General features: G+C 33.9%; 1 protein-coding gene across 8 annotated transcripts in view; it reads left to right on the top strand.

Annotated features, from left to right (window-relative positions):
* The first annotated feature begins 11443 nt into the window (after positions 1 to 11443).
* The window catches only part of LOC127738109 (serine/threonine-protein kinase D1-like), a 109465-nt gene continuing 99677 nt past the window's right edge, over positions 11444 to 21231 (top strand). For all 8 annotated transcript variants that reach the window (XM_052249234.1, XM_052249237.1, XM_052249236.1 and 5 more), the window contains exon 1: positions 11444 to 11831. In XM_052249234.1, the coding sequence (XP_052105194.1) occupies positions 11694 to 11831 (138 nt within the window). In that variant the 5' untranslated portion in view covers positions 11444 to 11693. The remainder of the gene's footprint in view (positions 11832 to 21231) is intronic.

The raw sequence follows: 21231 nt of genomic DNA, 5'->3' as shown, positions 1-21231 counted from the left end.
TGTGTTTGACTTTTTGTTTATTTAAAAAAATATAACAATCGTTCATTCACGGTTCGGATGCGAAAAATCCGAAATTTGAAACACTTCAATCTATTCGACAAAGAAATAAAATTGTGTTTTTCTGTTTTGTGTCCGCTTGCTCGATTTGTTTTGATGGAGTGGTAAGATAAACAAATATTTCAGAAAATATATTGAAAAAAAACATACAGGACTCTGGTGATGATACATTTATTTATTGGTTCCCCCCAAAAATGGGACTTAAAGGGGACATTATAAACTTTAATCATTTAAAAAAAAAGCTCTACAACGAGAAAAAAAAAACACTTAATTTAGTTGAAAATGAGAAACCGTACTCATAATTTATCAATAGTTCTAGTATGTATATCTGGCACAGTTGCCTTTTGCAAGTTGCAGAAGGCTTAGCTTTTAGATCTTTGAATATTGTTTTAATGGGTATAAGTATTGATTTGTTATCAGTTAATTAAAACCATACTAAATATTATTGTTATACACACTCACGGTACTACAATCTGTCGATACCTATATGTTGACATTGCACAAGGTAGTGTTTTTTCTCTGACTGTTAATGACGTCATTACCGTCACGGACTAAATCAATTGGATGTTGAATGTGTACTGATTGATTACTGCTAGTGATTAATGGCTTTGAACTAGCTGTCAGTAACAACGAGTACTCTCAGATCTTTACTTAATGTCTTTTTTGTTGTGGGGTGTATAGATACGCTGCCACTTCCAGTCTGTATATTCGTTTGGTATTTTCTGCTTTGTATCGTTCTGATAAGTTAATCCCTTTTCAACTGATTTTTGTAGTTTGTTCTCATGTTGTACTGTTACACTAGTGTCCAAGGTTTGGGGAGGGTTTGGCGTCATGCAGCAAACTAGTTTAACCCCGCCACATTCTATATGTCCCTGTAGTTCAGTGGTAGCCGTTGGTACATGTCTGTCATATTTGTTTTTCGTAAATTGTTTTGTTATAAATTAGGCCGTTAGTTTTTACTCAATTGAATTATTTCATATTTTTCATGTCTGGGCTTTTATATGGAGAGTTGTCTCATTGGCACTCATACCACATCTTCTTATATATATTTTTTATAGCCGACTATACTGTATGGATTTTTCTCATTGTTGAAGGCCTTCGGTTGCCTATAAATACTTCCACTTCATTTGAACTTTGGTGGAAAGTTGTCTCATTGGCAATCATACCACATCTCCTAATTTTTATATTAGTATATGAGTTGCACCAAATAAATTTTCAATCAGATTTTTTAAGGGACCTTTTAATTAAATAAGATACATATCATTTAGAGTCGAAAAGTTATAACTGTCATCTGAACTGAAAGGACCAGTCAAAAACGCAATTTATCTGAACCATCCAAAGAATATTGTGTTTATGTTCAGGACCGTGCATATGAGTATTTGAACCATACGCGTATAAATAGAAATAATTAATTCCATTTGTTTTCATATGTTATATTACAAAAGTTAATAATATTAGAGCATTTGCATTATTCACGTATCTGGATACGTGCACGGATCGACGTAAACGTATCGGGCAGATTTGTATAAAATAATGATTTAGCCCCGACCTCAATTAAAACTAAACAGAGGTAAAATATGCACCAAATGTTGATGATATATATATTCAAAACACTAAATATTCATTTTTTTCAAGACCAGAAACATACACGCTTCGTATTGAAGAACTGTGATAAGTGTATCTTTTTCCTATACAAATATCAACGATCAAATCGAACACACCTTGCCTACGAAAATAGACAAGAACATAATTTATCAATAATAATGTGTTTATTGCCAGAGGCGGGTTTAGGAGGGGGGGGCCTTATCAAACTGCTTATAGAACCGAAAAATTAAGCGCCCCCACCCCTTTTTAAAAAATTCTGGATCCGCCACTGATTGCTACACATTTCAGTTATATTTGTTGCTTTACGACCACATTTTATATCTAAATCCTTTCTTGTACGTTTTTTCCCCAAAATTTCAGCTTATTGAAGTTATTACTACACAAGGGTATGGATTGGGGGATGGGGGCGGGCTTCATTTCTGTATTCTTTATCTTTAAAAATAATGGCTATTCTGTAATTACATCATTTGTGTATTCTACACATTTTTTTTTCTGTATTCAGTATACTTTTACCCAATTCTTTAATGTTTGCAGTTTAAAATGCTAAAAATAAATTAGTGTTTTAAAGGGGGCGCACGCCCGTAAAATCCGCCCCTGTCAGCATCCTTTATTCTGTATTCTGTATATTTTTTAAACAAATGAAAGAAGACAAACCCCAATCACCTGTTAAATGTTCGTTCCCTTACCAATTGATAGAACAAATATTTCATGTATATTTTGTTATATTTAATACCAATGTATAATAATTGTACTACATTATTCCATAGACTCAGAATCGGAAGAGCCTGATGAAATTACTCCAAAGATATCATGTCGATGTTTATAAAAGTATTTTAACATTTTGTGCCTCAAAATTTCATTTTTCCGCATTAATTGTCTAGTTGAAATCTTTCGGGACCTTTCAATATTTCTGGCCACGCGTCTTGCCATTCCAAGACGCACATCATCGTCCGAAGATTCCTGATGTTGCTGATCTGGCTGAGCATCTCCACCTAGATCCCTTAAATGACGGCGAACTCTCTCATTAATATTTTGTCTTGGGGCTGGGATTCTGCGAGACGCTGGTTGTTGGTTGTTACTCGAAGAAGACGGCTGCTTTTTAGAAACGGGTGTCCTGATGCGAGATGTGGAGGGCTAATTTAGAGAGGCGGAGGACTGCTTGCGAGAAGTTGACGTCGGGTTGTGAGATGTGGATGGTGGGTGTTGAGATGTGGACGGCAGGTTAATAGATGTTGACGGCAGGTTGCGAGATGTGGACGGCTGGTTTCGTGAGGTTGATGGCATATTGCACGATGTGGACGGCTGCATACAAGGACCAGACTGGTGATTTCGAGAGGTGGACGACTGGATGCCAGAAGTGTTCTGAGAAGTTGATGGCTGATAATCAGATGAACATGACTGGACACGAGAAATTAGCGGCTGGCTGTGTGAGATGAACGATTGGTTGAAAGACGGCTGGTTTCTAGTAGTGGACGTGTGGTTACACTGGTTGAGACATTTGGCCCGCAGTATATGGTGAGTTGCTCCCCGAGTTAAGATGTGAAGAAGAAAATTGTATTCTAGGCGAATTAGGTGTTGGTGCTGGCACGGAATATCTACGAACCTGTTCAGAGACACAAAAGACGAAGCGGTTGGCATAGTAATGGTTGTCAACGGTCTGATAATGGTACATGTAGTTTTACAGATTCTAGAATCAGTTTGGACAGAAACCTGCGAGGATACTGGAATGATACGATTAGCGTTGAGTCTCAGATGAGTAGAGCTGTCTTCTGACAAAGGCAAGAATGGCTGCCTGTTTACAAGAAGTGATACAGGGGATACCTGTTAAAAAAGTTTTATCCTATATTTTCCATAGCCCCGCCCCCCCCTTAACAGCAAATCCTGCACCCGTCCATTGTGTCGATTTCGAGGATCAGGGTTTGTTAGAAAAATGCAACCCACCCCCTTTAAAGTAATATGATTAATAACTTATGATTAATTTGTGGAGTCATTTTTAGGTCCTCGATAATGAGAGACGCTAGAGACAGAAGAGTTTTTTTTATCGTATTGTACAAAATGAAAAAAAAATCAAATACAAGTTTCCGAAAAAGTGGCTGGGGGTTGCTCAACTGCTTCGGGCTGAGAGTATCGATCAAATCTAACACACCTTTTCTTAACTGGAAACTGTATTTAGCATCAATTATGGTATGTACTATTTACATTTATATTGTCAAGTATAATACATCTAAAATCGTAAATAAATTACAGTAAATACATAAAATACATACGCATATCTTTATTCGACATGTTATCAAGTTGTCTATGTCTGTAAGGTGCACTCGTTCTGACTGCTTCTGATACGTACGCGGAGACGTGTAAAATGGGCGCATGAGGATAGTTACTATCTTTTGTCAAACATTGCCATAAATCAAGGATCTTTTCTTAAGGAAAAAACATAATAGAAGTATATATCGCTATTAAAGTATTTTTACGATTATAAACTCGTGTTATAACTTCTTTAATATAAATTGATCAAAACAAACGTGCAGACACAATTAACATTCAGAGCCTCATAGATCATATTTAAGAATTAGGGGTGTACTCGATTCAGAAAAACGTATCCAAAACGTTCAGTTGTAATGCCCCTCCCTCGCAGGGTGTAATGGATACAGAAAAACGTATCCAAAACGTTCAGTTTTAATGCCCCCCCCCCTTTTTTTTTTAAATATTCCCATTATTTTTGATTCGCGCGACAAAAAAATGTGATGCTTACGTGCCACTAAAAGAAATTTCTGAACGACGCCCCCTCCCCTCAAAGGTAAATACTAGTACTAGTAGAGCATTTGCATTATTCACGTATTTGCTGGCGTATCCGTATCGACGTATCGTATAACACGTATATGAGGAAATGATAAATTAAGTCAAGTTGGTCCCGATGAAGATATTTTATAATACATTTAATTTTAATTTAGTTTTAATTGAGGTCGGGGCTAAATCATTATTTTATACAAATCTGCCCGATACGTATACGTCGATCCGTGCACGTTTCCAGATACGTGAATAATGCAAATGCTCTAGTTGTCTCTTTTAATTACTTTTCCATAGTTGGCCGAACAGAGTTTTGAGTTTGGGAAGTTGGAAGTGGTAATTTAAAGGGATATCTAGATTTATGCATTTTTAGACATCATACATTAATTGACGTATTAATTTCATAACACTGATGTTAATATTTTCTGAGTGGGGTGTTTATCCTTACAGTATTGCCCTTCGTGATTTCGTACACCTTTTAACTCCGCTATCTATGTGTTTTGTAGACTACCTTATAATGTTTATTTACATTTTCCCCATTGTTTTAGGATCAACGTAGAATGGTTTTTGTTATATTTTGGTTCCTTCTTCATTCTTCTTCTAGAAATGATGCCGGTATGGACTCCATTTTGCAATTACTTGAAATGCTCCGAATCTTTTCATCGCTTATTGGTGTAGATTTGAATGAACTTTTTTCGATGATTACCGCTCCACCTGAACGTTCTGTGACAAATTCTAGAAACTTATTATTTTGGGATGATCCGCCATCTTCACACCGCCAGGGGCGAAATGTGTTTGGATCATTAATTCTGCGACGTCGCCTATTTTATAATTCGACAGGGGAAACCCCAGAAACATTTTTGGATATTTATCATTCAGATTACCAGAATATGGTTCCTACTACCCGACGTAGACCCTCCCGGATTGATCGCCGAAATCAGTTGCTGATGACATTTATGTGGCTGAAATCATACCCTTTGATGAACCTACTTTCTCTGATCTTTGACTTGAGCATTTCCCAAACATCACGCATTGTTCACGCAACCTGGCAATTACTTGAGTAGATATAAGAAGATGTACTATCACTTGGCCAGGAAGCGAGGAATGGTTGGGTATGCGGGGCAGATGGAGACATATTCCCAAGGTCGTAGGTTGTATAAATTGCACCTTGCACGAAATATAGCGCCCGAGCAACGAAATACAACAGATGTATTACAGTGGTCATCGTCGTTTTCATTGCATACATACGCAAGTTGTATTGACAATGAATTGCGGATACGACATGCAGAGTCTGGATTTTTGGGACACATCAACGATGCTCAATCGTTTGCTCTGATTTCGGAGATTTCCGAAAATGGTCAGCTTCCTATTCCGCGAAACTGTTTTTTACTTGGCGACTGCATATATCCATCGAGACATCCCCCTGATAACACCATTCACTTCAACTCAAATCAATCGACGTCCGTTTGCCCGAAGGCAAAGTTTATAAGACATTTTAACCGTGTTGTGAGAAAGTATCGTGTCTATGTTACATGTTATTCAGTTACTCAAACTTTTTAGAGTTGTTTGAACTTTGTACAGACATCATAGGGATACTTTAAGTAGGGTTGTTTATTTGTGTGCAGCTCTTGTAGCCCGAAGAACCAATTTGGTTTTTTTTAATCTAACATTGGGTTTATTAGTATTAATGTATGTGACTTTTTTAATATACGATTAATTCTTGTTATTGTATGTTATGCATTATAAAATATCTTCATCGGGACCAACTTGACTTAATTTATCCTTTCCTCAGATACGTGTTATACGATACGTCGATACGGATACGCCAGCAAATACGTGAATAATGCAAATGCTCTAATATATTGTTTATCTGTAGTTTTTTTAAAAGTACAGAAAGATTAGTTGTAGTGTTAGAATCTGAGATGAACAGATATTTGACCTTTTTCTGTGTAGTTTAGGTTACGTTATAGTCAATACAAAGTAAGGACCGTCAGGCAAATGCTCAGAGGAGGCCTTAAGCTGGGACGTGGTAGTGACATGATTGTTTACTATTATTTGACTCTCTGTAGAGCATACGGCCTTGAATGTAGAAAAACTTATCATTTCATTCCTCAGAAATTCTGTTTATCATTCACATCATTCCCGCTCCTTTTGTTGAATTTCGTCGGCCGATACGAACACAAAACGCTTTGAACGTATTACCAACCCATTAATTGATTTATAAATTATTCAATCATAAGCAACGTAGTAAACCGCAAGGAAAAAAATTGAAAACCCCACTGTCCATTTTTAATACCCATATGTGACGCCGACATAAAAAAAAACTAATACTATAGCAGTTACTAAAAGCTAACTAAAAGTACTTTAACTGTTGATGAAATCACACCTTATTATATCTTGTACAGCTGTTCTTCTACATAGATATCCATTCGGTATACTTACTAGATAGCCAAGATCTCGGATCTACTGAAATGTCCAACTGTATTAAGTCTTGGCAATGATGAAATAAATACATAAACAGACCTTTCAGTAGCTGTGAGTACTCTAGCTTAGATCGGTAATTTGTGTCTTTTGTTTTTTTATGTTAGTTGTTTTTGTGCTTCGTGACAATCCGTATTGACGATTTAGCCATTTCCAAACTATTTTTGTTCTTCTGTTGTGCTGTTACACCACTGTCTCAGGTTATGGGAGGATTGAATGATAACAAACACGTGAAATCCCTCCACATTCTTTATCACTATGTGCCTGTCCCAAGTCAGAAACCGGTAAATCAGTCGCTGTTGGTTTTTTTCCATTAAATATTTTGTCATAAATTGGACCGTTGTTTTTTTTTCTTCTTTTTCTCCCATTACTCTGGAGGACAAATGGAAACTTATCAAAGGAAAGATCAAAAGGGAGCTTTCTTTAAACAACCCAAACAACAACGTAAAGTTTTGAGTTAAAATCGATGAGAATAATACATGGAAGTATTATATTTGAATATGATAATTAACAACGTTTTCATTAATATGGCAATATTTTGGCAAAGTTAATACTGTCATTAATGAAAATCAACCAAAGTTGAGTTAATCAAACTCGTAAACAGGAGGACGAAGAACTAACTCTCCAGTCTGTGACATATTACTATTATGTCACCGACCAAATAGATAAACGCTATTGGGTATGACGCCACGGTATTTCCGCTAAAATATTAAAATTGACAAAACGTGTAATTATCAGTCCCATTAAAACACTGATTGTTGATAACAGTTTTAAAACAACAGTTTTTCCCATAGGTACTTATGGACATGACATTTTTTTAGCCCTCCCCCTTTTTTCCTAAATCCGTTAATTTTTGTTTTCTTTTAGCTAGTTCAATTATTTTCGCGTTTTTCTGTGTTATATTAACATTAATTTACTAGAAATAACATGTATTTTCCATATACTATCAATTCCTAGTTTACTATCCACAGCAGTCACTGATTATATATATATATAGAGAGAAGGTATATCACTTCGTACCTTATCACCTATTTTCCTACGTGCATTCTATAAGGGGAATCACAGGTCTAATTCAGAATATTTAATTTCCTTCGGGTCAGCGGGCATGATTCGTTTTCCGCAGTAAAACGCGAAAATAATTGAAATTAAAAGAAACAAAATGTGTCATGTCCCCAAGTACCTATGGTATTTCCACAAAAGCTTATGGTTGCCCAGGTTAGACAACTATTTAAAGAAAACAATAAGCTCGATAAAGGGAATAATCGTCCAGTTAGTGTGTTGTCAAGTATTTCCAAATTTTTATCAACTAGCTGTGTTTTATTATAAACATTTTATCCCCTTATTATATGAATTTAGATCCTGGTATGGGTGCCTTCCTAAAAAGGATTAATAGAAGGCACAGGACGATAACAAATGTGTCGCAGCATTTCTGATAGACTTATCTAACTCAGCGGCAGTCTAAGGCATTCTACGGTTTATCGTATGAGTTATTATCAAATGAAAACTTATGTTCCTTATGTCGTAACTACAATACCCTTCCTTTTTCACGAATGTGACCTACCGAATTAGACTATTTACCGGATTTGTAATAACATAAGCAACACGACGGGTGCCACATGTGGAGCAGGATCTGCTTACCCTTCCGGAGCACCTTAGATCACCCCCAGTTTTTGGTGGGGTTCGTGTTGCTTAGTCTTTAGTTTTCTATGTTGTGTTATCTGTACTATTATTTGTCTGTCTTTTTATTTTTGACCATGGCGTTGTCAGTTTGTTTTCGATCTATGAGTTTGACTGTCCCTCTGGTATCTTTCGTCCCTCTTTTATGGCTTATCAAATAGTTTTATTGATTTATTACAGAGCTACTTACAAAACAGAAAACAATGTGTAAAGATTAATAATATTTGTAGTAATTTTGAAATCAAGTTCACAGGAGTTCCACAAGTTTCCATACTAAAGTACATTTTAACCTCAGTATGCTTTTTGATATTTGTATTCAGTAATGCCATGATGTTTCTTGTGTAATTGACAATAGTCATGATAATACAACATAATTTGCCATATAATCATGCTGATGAAAACATCTTATCCTATGCCGATTGTCCTATATATTTTGGAGGTAAAGAGATTGAATGTGCAAAATTGTATAGATATCTTGGAATCACACTTACATGTCATCTAGTGGTATATTCAAACAGTGTAAAGAGGAATTATACAACAAATCTTTAAAAGCATGTTTTAAGCTACAGAGATGCTTGTCATCATCTAACCCTAGTACTGCCATATTTTTACATCTTTATGATCATACAATTAAACCCATATTATTATACGGCAGTGAAATCTGGGGAATGTTTCGTACTGATTCATCTGCATATAAAAAAGATAATGATTATATATTAGAAAAAGTTTTTGGTCGGGGTTCTTCTGAAAAGGCTCATAATAAATTTACAAAATATATTCTTGGTGTAAACAGAAAGGCCAGTAACATAGCTGTGATGTCATAGCTTGGTAGATTTCCAATTTATTTTACCATAATTTTAGCAATGTTAAAATATTGTCATAGACTGGAAGGTTTGAAAGAAGGATTATTATTTGATGCATTTATACGTTGACTGTAAACAATTACATATTTCTAATGTTAATACATGGTACTTTAGTATAGATTATATCCAGAAAGAGATTAAATTACCTAATTTTGACCAACCAATTGGTTATTCATGTAAGTATATTTAAAATAAATTATGTGAAAGTTATTTAACATTTTGGGATAGACTGAAGTGTCAAACAATTAACGAAGAAAAAGGGAAGCTTGTTACTTATTTTTCTATAAAGATTGTTTTGAAAAAGAAAAATATTTAGAACTACAGTAGTTTAACAAAAGACAGTCAATTTGTAAAATTAAGAATAAGCGCTCACTCTTTAAAATTTGAGACGGACAGATATTCAGAAAAACGTATAGATAGATCCGAGCGTCTTTGTTTAAATTGCTCACTTGGTAAAATTAAGGATGAGCTTCATCTTTTATTAGAATGTCCACTATATGATATCAAAAGAGAAGAATTTTTTCAATACATTTCTAACATTTGTTATAATTTTAAAAACTTAAATAAATCTTCCAAATGTGTATGGCTCTTGACACAGGAAAATGTATCTCTTATGGAAAAAATGGGCTGTTATATTGGCGAGTTTTTTTAATAAGGAGATCGGGTCTGAATTTTGATACTAAGTCTAGTAAATAATTTAATAACCGGAATGCATATAATGTAATTTTATCATTTAATTGTGCATTCATAATTTATATTGTTGTTGGCTCTGATTCTGACCAATGCTAATATACTAAATATACATGTACATGTACACTGTGCTGTTTATTGTTGTAATTATCAGTTATGTCAATCAATTGTAACTGGTTTTATGTCCCGTTTAAGGGCCCTGTAATTTGGGAAATAATAATATTCTATTCTATTCTATCATCCGTCTATGCTAAATCAAGGATACAAATCATTGGCTAAATCAGTGATCTGTTCTTACCGTAAAATCGTATAATTTAATGAAAGATATGTTCTTTTAATTATCAGTATCTTTTATATATTTATCAAATCTGAGACTACTATATTATTGTTATAGTAGTCTCAGATAAATGCAGTACGGTATAGTGCCAACGATTATTTTGTATTAGTTTCGTAATGCAAAGGGATGGGGTTTATTGATATTTGAAGCTATTCAAAGGATAAATGCAGACATTTATCATCATTATAATTTGTCCATTATTTTTTTATATCATGACTACATGAACACTGATATGCGATGTGGGAACACATGTGTCGAGGTATACTAATTTTATTTCTTAAAACACTGAAGCGGAGAAATACAAGAACCGTTTTATACAGTCGGAAAAAGGAGAATAGAAATCAATCTACACACACAATAATAAAAACAAACGTAGTAAAAGAAAATATGGGATCAGTGTTTAGTAGGACTTTTAGGGAGCGACCATTTAACTTCAAAGGTGGGGGGTATGGTTTTTTCCTAAAAAAATATTCTTACCCATGTTAATACCCCAATTTGATGAAAAAAAAATTATGGTCAAGCAGATGACAAAAAATATTCTGAATCCAGATTTTCCCCATACCTTATAGTGTTAAAAAAAATTTGAAAAAAATAATTTGATAAACGTCGAAAAACGAAAAATTAAGCGCGAAAAAAATTTCTGACTCAGACAAAAAACCATAATCTCCCTTGAAGTTAAATGGTTGCTCCCTTATTGTTTACTTTTATTGTAAAAAAAATCTTGAGAGAAATCGAACAATCCTAACGACCGGAAGTAGGCCTGTTTATTTGTCGTAACACAGCGAAGCAGAGACTCGTCACATGCATATTCCAAAATAATAATTTTATATTGTTATGTACAGATATAATCACACATTAACAAATTTGTAACTTGAAATAAAATGCTTCAATTGCAAACATATACCATAAACCTTTGATATTACGACAATATTATCACGTGGTACACCGGTGTTCTTTTCCTTAATGTTTTCTCTGCTGAAATATGATTCAAGTTACACTTTGTCTTTTAAATTAATCAATGAAAACAACAGAAATTGACTATTTCTTTTTAGACCAGGCTTTGGGTTTTGACGAAATTTGATCGGAATATCTTTACTGACCCAATTTCACCCAACACCCGGAAGTCACCAATGAGCAAGATGACATTTTGATGAGGTGACAGCCAACATTCATGGGTGAGACCTTTCCACTTAAATATGGAGGACACAAATAGTGGAAAGAAATCTCTTAGCTTTCAGATGCAGATAGGTTTAACGAGAGATCAAATTAACGTAGAAGGAGAGCTCACATTAGCAAGTCTAAAGGAAATAGCATGTTCTTTTGTGGACAGGAAGGTGAGTATTTTCCAGGTCTTTCAAAATAAATAAATCAACACCCAAATAGATGAGATATTAATTTTCAATGGTCTGCCAGCTATGAATCTTAAGAGTTTTATTATAAACCTATGAATATAATTCAAGAAAGATGAACAATGAACACAAAAGTGTATATATATATATAATATATATATTGTGAATGAGATTACATGTACAATGTCAATGTATATAAATGTATACTTATAGTAGCTATATATATATATATAAGGTGCTGGGTGAAGCCTGTTCATTTAATGATGAAATGAACTTACTAACAGATGAATGAAATAACCAGACTTTTTGGTATATGTACACACTTGGAAATGTTTTGTATAGTTTACAGTTCTTATAAAAGGCTAGTCCAAATAATTATGACGTCTTGAGGGGCTATTTTATTTTTTTGCTTTGACGCCTTACTGCGCAACTTACTGCGCAGTAAGGCGTCAAATAAAAAAAGTAAAATAGCCTTTCAAGACGTCATAATTATTTGGACTAATAAAAGGCTACTGTGTGTAATTTTCAAAAGGGCAATTGTTTTTGAATTGTATTTATTCTCTGAAATATGTTGAATATTTCTGTACCCTATGTTTCTATATTATAGAATTGACTCCTTATATTATAGTTGAAAACTTCAAGATTGGTAGTCCACAATCTTTCTATTTTTTTTTTCATTCAGTACTTATTCAGTACATTTAGATGGGGGGAGTAGGGGGGTAGGACCTTTATCAGGACTCTGGGATCGGGTGTTTTTAAGCTCGTGATTTCGGGATTGATCCTTTCGGGATCCTGGAATTCTTTTTTCGAATTTCGGGATGTTGGGATTTAAATTTTTTTTAAATTCGGGACCTTGGGATTCCATGTTTTTAAGCCTGGGATTTCGGGAACAGGACCCCTCCTACCCCCCTCTTAGATGGATATGTCCAATTTTGTATATCAGAAATGCTGGATTTTCAGGATTTAAAAAAAATGAAAGGTAAAAAAAGGTGTGTGTTTAGGGTTTCATTACTGGTTCTACATTTGAGTACTACCTTTAACCATTTTTTTAGGGGAATCTCTTCAAAAAATTTTCACCAGCATATCAGCTGATATAAAATTGTAACTTATTCAATCAAATAATGAGTTTCATGTCATTCTGCCTTGAAGTCGTTCCAGCCCAGTATACATGTATGACCATATTTAAAGTCGATTCGGCCCGCATATGAAAAATACTTTCAAGGGATAAAAGTGGTATAAATGACTTGGAAATAAAGGTGAATTTTAATTTATGTCATACAAACTGTAGCAAATACTTTAATGAAATTTTGGTGAAGATTGTTTCATAAGCTGGTCACTTCGTTTGAGATTGAATTATATGTATATTCAGTCTTTTTGTATCTAATGAAGATGTTACTGTATTTCTTCGTTAGATTCTAATTGGTTTGTAGTGTAGCTTTCAAAAACTTTCAGCAATATTGATGATATGGATAAATAACATCAATGAACATAGACTCAAATTTGAATATTTGAATTGTTAAATTAATGTTATTTTTATAATTTAGAGAGCACATGTACACATACATCAGCCATAATACTCACACAGTTATTTATAAAATATGAAATATATCTACACATTTAATTACATTGTGTTTAATTTGCGATTGAGTGTCTTATCATACACTTGTAAAAATGTGAGAGGGGGTTGTGTGTTTTCTATAGGCTATTTTTTCGAATAGTGGTCCAGTTATGCATTAATTTCAGCCACCATGCTTTGATCAGCATTGCTATGCATATATATTCTGCAAGTAAATTTTATGAGGAACATATTGTGACATTCAGAGCTGAATAAAACAAATTCCATTTGTGGAATTCAAAGTTTTAATCATAATTTTGACAACCATATCCAAGCAACCAGCATAAAAACCTGTCACCTATTATTATTCCCAACTATCATGGTTGACTATCTGGTCAGAGAAGTAAACTTCTTCACCAATTATATGTCAATTATGTGCAAATAGTAGAAAATCAACTCGGCTCTAAAGATTGAATTATACCTTCATCAGAATGAACAGAAAATAAATTTGTACTCATTACTACCCTAAATTCTACTACCGGTATAGCATAAGAAATTCTGTGTTTTTCAGACTCTGTCTAACCATTTCAAGTCAATTTGCACTGAACTTGAAGTACCAGAAGAATGGGAACATACAAATAACATGCATATGTCAATACAAAATACCACAGAATTGTTCAGTTTTATTTAAAATCATAAACTTGAACTTATTTCTAACATCTGTGATAAATACCTTCAAGGTACACAATGTACCGTACATGATAAAATCTAAAACATTGAATTTATTCTGTGGCTTTGGAAATAGTCATAACCAGAATGCTTAATGCTGCATATTCAATCTCATTTGAATGTAAATGAAAACAAGGATTCGTGCCACATGCTTCAAATTTACCAACATGCTTCGAATTCACCATGGACCCCACCATACATTAAAAATTATCTAGGGAGAACACTGGGGGGTGGGGGGAGGACTGCAATCCTTTTGCGGTAGGTTTGAGCAGCTGAGATATCCAGTATGCCCTCTTTTACATATATTTTGAAAAATATTTAAAAATACATACCCTATCATATTTAAGCAAAAAATGAACCTTCATGTATACATGTATATAAAAATAAAAAGATGTGGTATGATTGCCAATGAAACAACTCTCCACCAGAGACCAAATCTTAATGATGTAGAAGTTAACAACTATATGTCATATAATGCTATTTCATGGAGTTAAAATAGATCTGACAAATATCTGATTCATTTACGACTGTGGTTTTCATCATACATGTACTTTAATAAATACTCACATTTGATTTAGTGTTTTCAGATACTCAGAAACCTTATCATATACAATGTATCTGTATATTATGCCCCCTGACCCCATCTGTAAGCAGGGTTATAATTGCAATCGCCTTGTCCATTTGTCCAACAAAAAATTCTGTCACTCTTTTCTTAGAAACTACTGAACAGAATGACCATATTTGGACAGCAGCAGCTCAGCAGTGATTAATTGTAACGTGTTACTTTAAATCTTTCAATTTACAATTCATGCAATTGGAAGTATGCTTAGCAACACAACATATGTATTCTGCTTTAATCTAAATTTCTGGCCCTTATCAAGAAGTTTTTGATACTAAGAAGATTGTAATATTCCAGTGGCTCATCCCTACAACTCAGTACACAACTACATACATGCAGTGAGGGGTCCCCTACACTCCCCCCCCCCCCCCTCCATTCATTTTTGTGCAAATGTATGCTATATGTACATCCCTCTATAATGTTTACTTGTTGTGACAAAATAGTCACACTAGCCATTCACTTGATGTATTTTCTGTCAAAGTTTTGTCTTCTATAAATCTTATAATCCCATGTAACAAATTTAGGAAAATGGACAGGCCCTTTGCAGTTGTACAATTTGTTTATACATTTTGTACCTTACACATCATATGTTGTTGCAGTTTCATGTACCAAGAAAGGCCTTGAGGTTTTCACAATAAAACTCGGGCTATCAGTAGTAACCTACAATCTGTGTAGACTTCTTCATAAGAAAAGTTCTGGAAACATTACTTCTGCCACTTCAGGACCTGCTGCAAGTTTTATAAAAAGGTTGTCAGACATCAAAGCAATTTTGGAGTACATTTTGCATTTACTTGTAAAATTGTCCATTTAAGTTAATACATAATGTGCAGAGATGACACACTGATTATATATCCACCTTGTTACATATAGCTGAATATAATGTTTTCTGGACTGTTCCTGGATTGTCAGTCTTTGGTCCTGCAAGGTATAATTTCTTCTGGCAGTATATATATAATTCATATGAGCAAAAACTGGTGCAATTATAATATTCATTCCAGAAATTTTAAATGTTCATGTGGCTGGGTCTATACATGACTTTTTATTTTATTACATGTAGTTTCATACAGCTATAAGTACATGACATGTATAGTAGGTGCGAGTTTAACTAGTTGAGATTCAAGCCATTTTGGTACAAAATCCGTATGTACATGTAGTGTTTGATAATTTGTAAACAACTTAAATTTTTTTTTACTAAAATTGCTCTAAATAATGCCTGAAAGCAAAGTTGTCAGAGAGTTTATCTTACATGTCCCTTGTGACCATGGTACACATGTAGATAAGAGACAGATAGAACAAAGTCAATTTGGATCAGAGATGACTGTGAACTGTTGCATTGATGATGCCAGTTTAGCCCATTTAATAATTGTACCAAGTGATCCATTATGAGTTTCTTGAAATAGTCTCTTGCTATGAAAAGACATTTTTGTTGGGAAAAAAAAAATTTAATCGGTTTGATCAAATGATGATTGGAATACTCTTTAGATGGTTCCATTTGATTAAGTACTTTTAAATTTGCAACTACATATATATATAGAAAAAGACTTGCTTACTTCTATGTCATTTGATCGCTGATAGAGAATTTTCTCATGGGCAATCATACCACATCTGCATCTTATTTTTATTAGTCCCCTACCGACGAAGTCGAAAGGAACTTTAGGTTTGCACTACGTCCGTCTGTCTGTCCATCCATCAGTCCTGCATATCAGTTTTCCACACTTTTTTTCTTTGTGCTTGAAGATATTGATTTGATAATTGGTATATAGTTTTATCATGACAAGTTACAGATCATGTTCGAATTTTGTTCCGGTCTGATGATTTTGTGCAGAGTTATGGTCCTTGGACTTAGAAAATTCACTTAAATAATCAGTTTAGTTTCCACACTTTTTTTTCGTCATGCTTGAAGATATTGATTTGATAATTGGTATATATTTTTATCATGACAAGTTACAGATCAAAATTTGAATTTTGTTCCGGTTTGATGATTTTGTGCAGAGGTATGGTCCTTGGACTTAAAAATTTAACTTAAATAATTAGTTTTCCACACTTTTTTTTGTGATGCTTGATGATATTGACTTGTTATTTGTTATATAGTTTACACCATGACAAGTTATAGATCAAGTTAGCATTTTGTTCCAGTACAATGAATTTTTAACTGGTAGGGGACTATGTATTGCCATGCAATACTCTCAGAATGCTTGTATTTATTGGAAAATAGATTTCTGCAGAATCTGCATGTGCAGAGATGGGAATTAACCATTTGTTATACCTGAAATAGATGCAAAGTTCTATTCAACTTGTACAACAATTCAAAGTGAATTTTGAAGAAAAAACTTTTAAGTAAAAAGATATTATTTCAGTGCTCTTTCTGCATCCATCTCTGTTGTACAATGTAGGTTCTTTAATTTAGCTTATGAATCTGATATACCACTGATCATGATCCAGATAAGAAAGTGGAGGGACTAGGTCTGTAAAAAAACTACTTAGACCCTTCCACATGTTGAGTTACATGTATATCTATCTTAATATATTTTGTCATTTATGGACTTTAAGGTGTTGATGGTACATCTCTGATATTCTGTAAGATTAATTGTCCTTCTTTTACTTTAGGAGTTCAAACCCTTAAAGAGTTAGAGTAAACTAACATTTGTACCTAGCCCTAACCTTAAAATGTACATGTATTTGGAATATTCTGGTTTCATACCCTACAACACCTTTATAGTTTAATCATGCATGTACATGTATTTGGAATATTCTGGTTTCATACCCTACAACACCTTTATAGTTTAATCATGCATGTACATGTATTTGGAATATTCTGGTTTCATACCTTTTAGTTAAATCATGCGCATGCATGTACATGTATTTGGAATATTCTGGTTTCATACCTTTTAGTTAAATCATGCGCATGCATGTACATGTATTTGGAATATTCTGGTTTCATACCTTTTAGTTAAATCATGTGCATGCATGTACATGTATTTGGAATATTCTGGTTTCATACTCTACAACTCCTTTTAATCAGACATGTACACAAATGTACATGTATTTGGAATATCCTTTGAGAATGTCATCATGTGACTCATATTTTCCTTGTGCCTCTTAATTTTGCGGTCGTATATTGGTATGACGTTGGCGTCGTCGTCGTCGTCCGAAGACACATTGGTTTTCGCACTCTAACTTTACTTTGAGTGAATGGATCTCTTTGAAATTTTACCATAAGGTTCAATACCACATAAGGAAGGTTGGGATTGATTTTGGGGGTTAAGGTACCAACAGTTAAGGAATTAGGGGCCAAAAATAAGCATTTTTATACGACCGCAAAAAAATTTTTGTGGTCGTATATTGGTATGACGTTGGCGTCGTCGTCGTCGTCGTCGTCTGGCGTCGTCCGAAGACACATTGGTTTTCGCACTCTAACTTTAGTTTAAGTGAATGGATCTTTATGAAATTTTACCACAAGGTTCAATACCACAAAAGGAAGGTTGGGATTGATTTTGGGGGTTATGGTAATAACAGTAAAGGAATTAGGGGCCAAAAAGGGGCCAAAAATAAGCATTTTGTAACTTCCAGACATAACTTGTGTGTTAGTGTATGGATCTCTCTGACATTGTACCACAAGGTTCCATATCACTAAAGGAATGCTGGGATTGATTTTGGGGGTAATTGCCTCCAAATTTTAGGAATTAGGGGCCAAAAAAGGGGCAAAAAACAAGCATTTTTCTAGTTTCATGACAATAACTTGTGTGTAAGTGTATGGATCTTTCTGAAATTGTACTACAAGGTTCCATATCACAAAGGGAAAGCTGGGTTTGAGTTTGGGGGTAATTGCCCTAAACGTTTAGGAATTTGGGGCCAAAAAGGGGCCAAAAAACACATTTTTTTCTAGTTTCCAGACAATAACTTGTGTTCAAGTGTATGGATCTCTCTGAAATTGTACTGCAAGGTACCATACCACAAAGGGAAGGCTGGGATTGAGTTTGGGGGTGATGAATCATAATGGGGGTTCAAAAAATTTTGGGGGGGGATTTATTTTTTTTTCCTTTTTTTTCTTTTTTTCCTTTTTTGTTTCTTTTAAAATTTTCCATTTTAAGATGGTTATTTCTGATTTATATTTAAAATCAAATAATAATGATATGGTAGGAGATACACACCAAACAGGATGTGTAAATTATTATATAATAAGTATTGTGCAATAGCAAGAAATTTTCAATTGCACAGTATTGCACAATAGCAAGAAATCTTCAATTGCACAGTATTGCGCAATAGCAAGAAATCTTCAATTGCACAGTATTGCGCAATAGCAAGAAATATCCAATAGCACAATATTGCGCAATAGCAAGAAATTGTCAATTGTACAGTATTGCGCAATAGCAAGAAATATTTAATAGCACAGGATTGTGCAAAAGAAGATACTTCCTATAAATTGCTTATTTCTTGACCAATTTCAATGGGGTTTTATTCTTGATTTCATGGGGTTCTTTAATATGCTGAATCAAACCATGTATTTAGATTTTTGATTTTTGGGCCCCGTTATCAACTTTGTCCACATTGAGGTCAAAAGGGTCCAAAATTAAACTTTGTTTGATTTCATCAAAAATTGAATTATTGGGGTTCTTTGATATGCCGAATCTAACCGTGTATTTAGATTCTTAATTTTTGGTTCCGTTTTCAAATTGGTCTACATTAAGGTCCAAAGGGTCCAAAATTAAACTTAGTTTGATTTTAACAAAAATTGAATTCTTAGGGTTCTTTGATATGCTGAATCTAAACATGTATTTAGATTTTTGATTATGGGCCCAGTTTTCAAGTTGGTCCAAATCGGGGTCCAAAATTAAACTTTGTTTGATTTCAACAAAAATTGAATATATGGGGTTCTTTGATATGCTGAATCTAACCATGTATTTAGATTTTTGATTTTTGGGCCCCGTTATCAACTTTGTCCACATTGAGGTCAAAAGGGTCCAAAATTAAACTTTGTTTGATTTCATCAAAAATTGAATTATTGGGGTTCTTTGATATGCCGAATCTAACCGTTTATTTAGATTCTTAATTTTTGGTTCCGTTTTCAAATTGGTCTACATTAAGGTCCAAAGGGTCCAAAATTAAACTTAGTTTGATTTTAACAAAAATTGAATTCTTAGGGTTCTTTGATATGCTGAATCTAAACATGTATTTAGATTTTTGATTATGGGCCCAGTTTTCAAGTTGGTCCAAATCGGGGTCCAAAATTAAACTTTGTTTGATTTCAACAAAAATTGAATATATGGGGTTCTTTGATATGCTGAATCTAACCATGTATTTAGATTTTTGATTTTTGGGCCCCGTTATCAACTTTGTCCACATTGAGGTCAAAAGGGTCCAAAATTAAACTTTGTTTGATTTCATTAAAAATTGAATTATTGGGGTTCTTTGATATGCCGAATCTAACCGTGTATTTAGATTCTTAATTTTTGGTTCCGTTTTCAAATTGGTCTACATTAAGGTCCAAAGGGTCCAAAATTAAACTTAGTTTGATTTTAACAAAAATTGAATTCTTAGGGTTCTTTGATATGCTGAATCTAAACATGTATTTAGATTTTTGATTATGGGCCCAGTTTTCAAGTTGGTCCAAATCGGGGTCCAAAATTAAACTTTGTTTGATTTCAACAAAAATTGAATATATGGGGTTCTTTGATATGCTGAATCTAACCATGTATTTAGATTTTTGATTTTTGGGCCCCGTTATCAACTTTGTCCACATTGAGGTCAAAAGGGTCCAAAATTAAACTTTGTTTGATTTCATCAAAAATTGAATTATTGGGGTTCTTTGATATGCCGAATCTAACCGTGTATTTAGATTCTTAATTTTTGGTTCCGTTTTCAAATTGGTCTACATTAAGGTCCAAAGGGTCCAAAATTAAACTTAGTTTGATTTTAACAAAAATTGAATTCTTAGGGTTCTTTGATATGCTGAATCTAAACATGTATTTAGATTTTTGATTATGGGCCCAGTTTTCAAGTTGGTCCAAATCGGGGTCCAAAATTAAACTTTGTTTGATTTCAACAAAAATTGAATATATGGGGTTCTTTGATATGCTGAATCTAACCATGTATTTAGATTTTTGATTTTTGGGCCCCGTTATCAACTTTGTCCACATTGTGGTCAAAAGGGTCCAAAATTAAACTTTGTTTGATTTCATCAAAAATTGAATTCTTGGGGTTCTTTGATATGCTGAATCTAACCATGTATTTAGATTTTGGATATTGGACCATAATAGGTGAATGTCCAATTTAAAATTTTTAAGTTCTTAGACCACATTCAATCTGTGTTAGAAACCTATGCTGTGTCAAATATTTAATCACAATCCAAATCCAAAGCTGTATCAAGCTTGAATGTTGTGTCCATACTTCCCCCAACTGTTCAGGGTTCGACCTCTGCGGTCGTATCAAGCTGCGCCCTGCGGAGCATTTTATTGTAACTTGCAGACATAACTTGTGTGTTA

The sequence above is a fragment of the Mytilus californianus genome, unplaced genomic scaffold (assembly GCF_021869535.1).
Source record: "Mytilus californianus isolate M0D057914Y unplaced genomic scaffold, xbMytCali1.0.p SCAF_4, whole genome shotgun sequence".
In the NCBI taxonomy this organism is placed as follows: Eukaryota; Metazoa; Mollusca; class Bivalvia; order Mytilida; family Mytilidae; genus Mytilus; species Mytilus californianus.
Note: the sequence above shows the minus strand (reverse complement) of the source record. Positions and strands in the feature narration are given on the sequence as shown.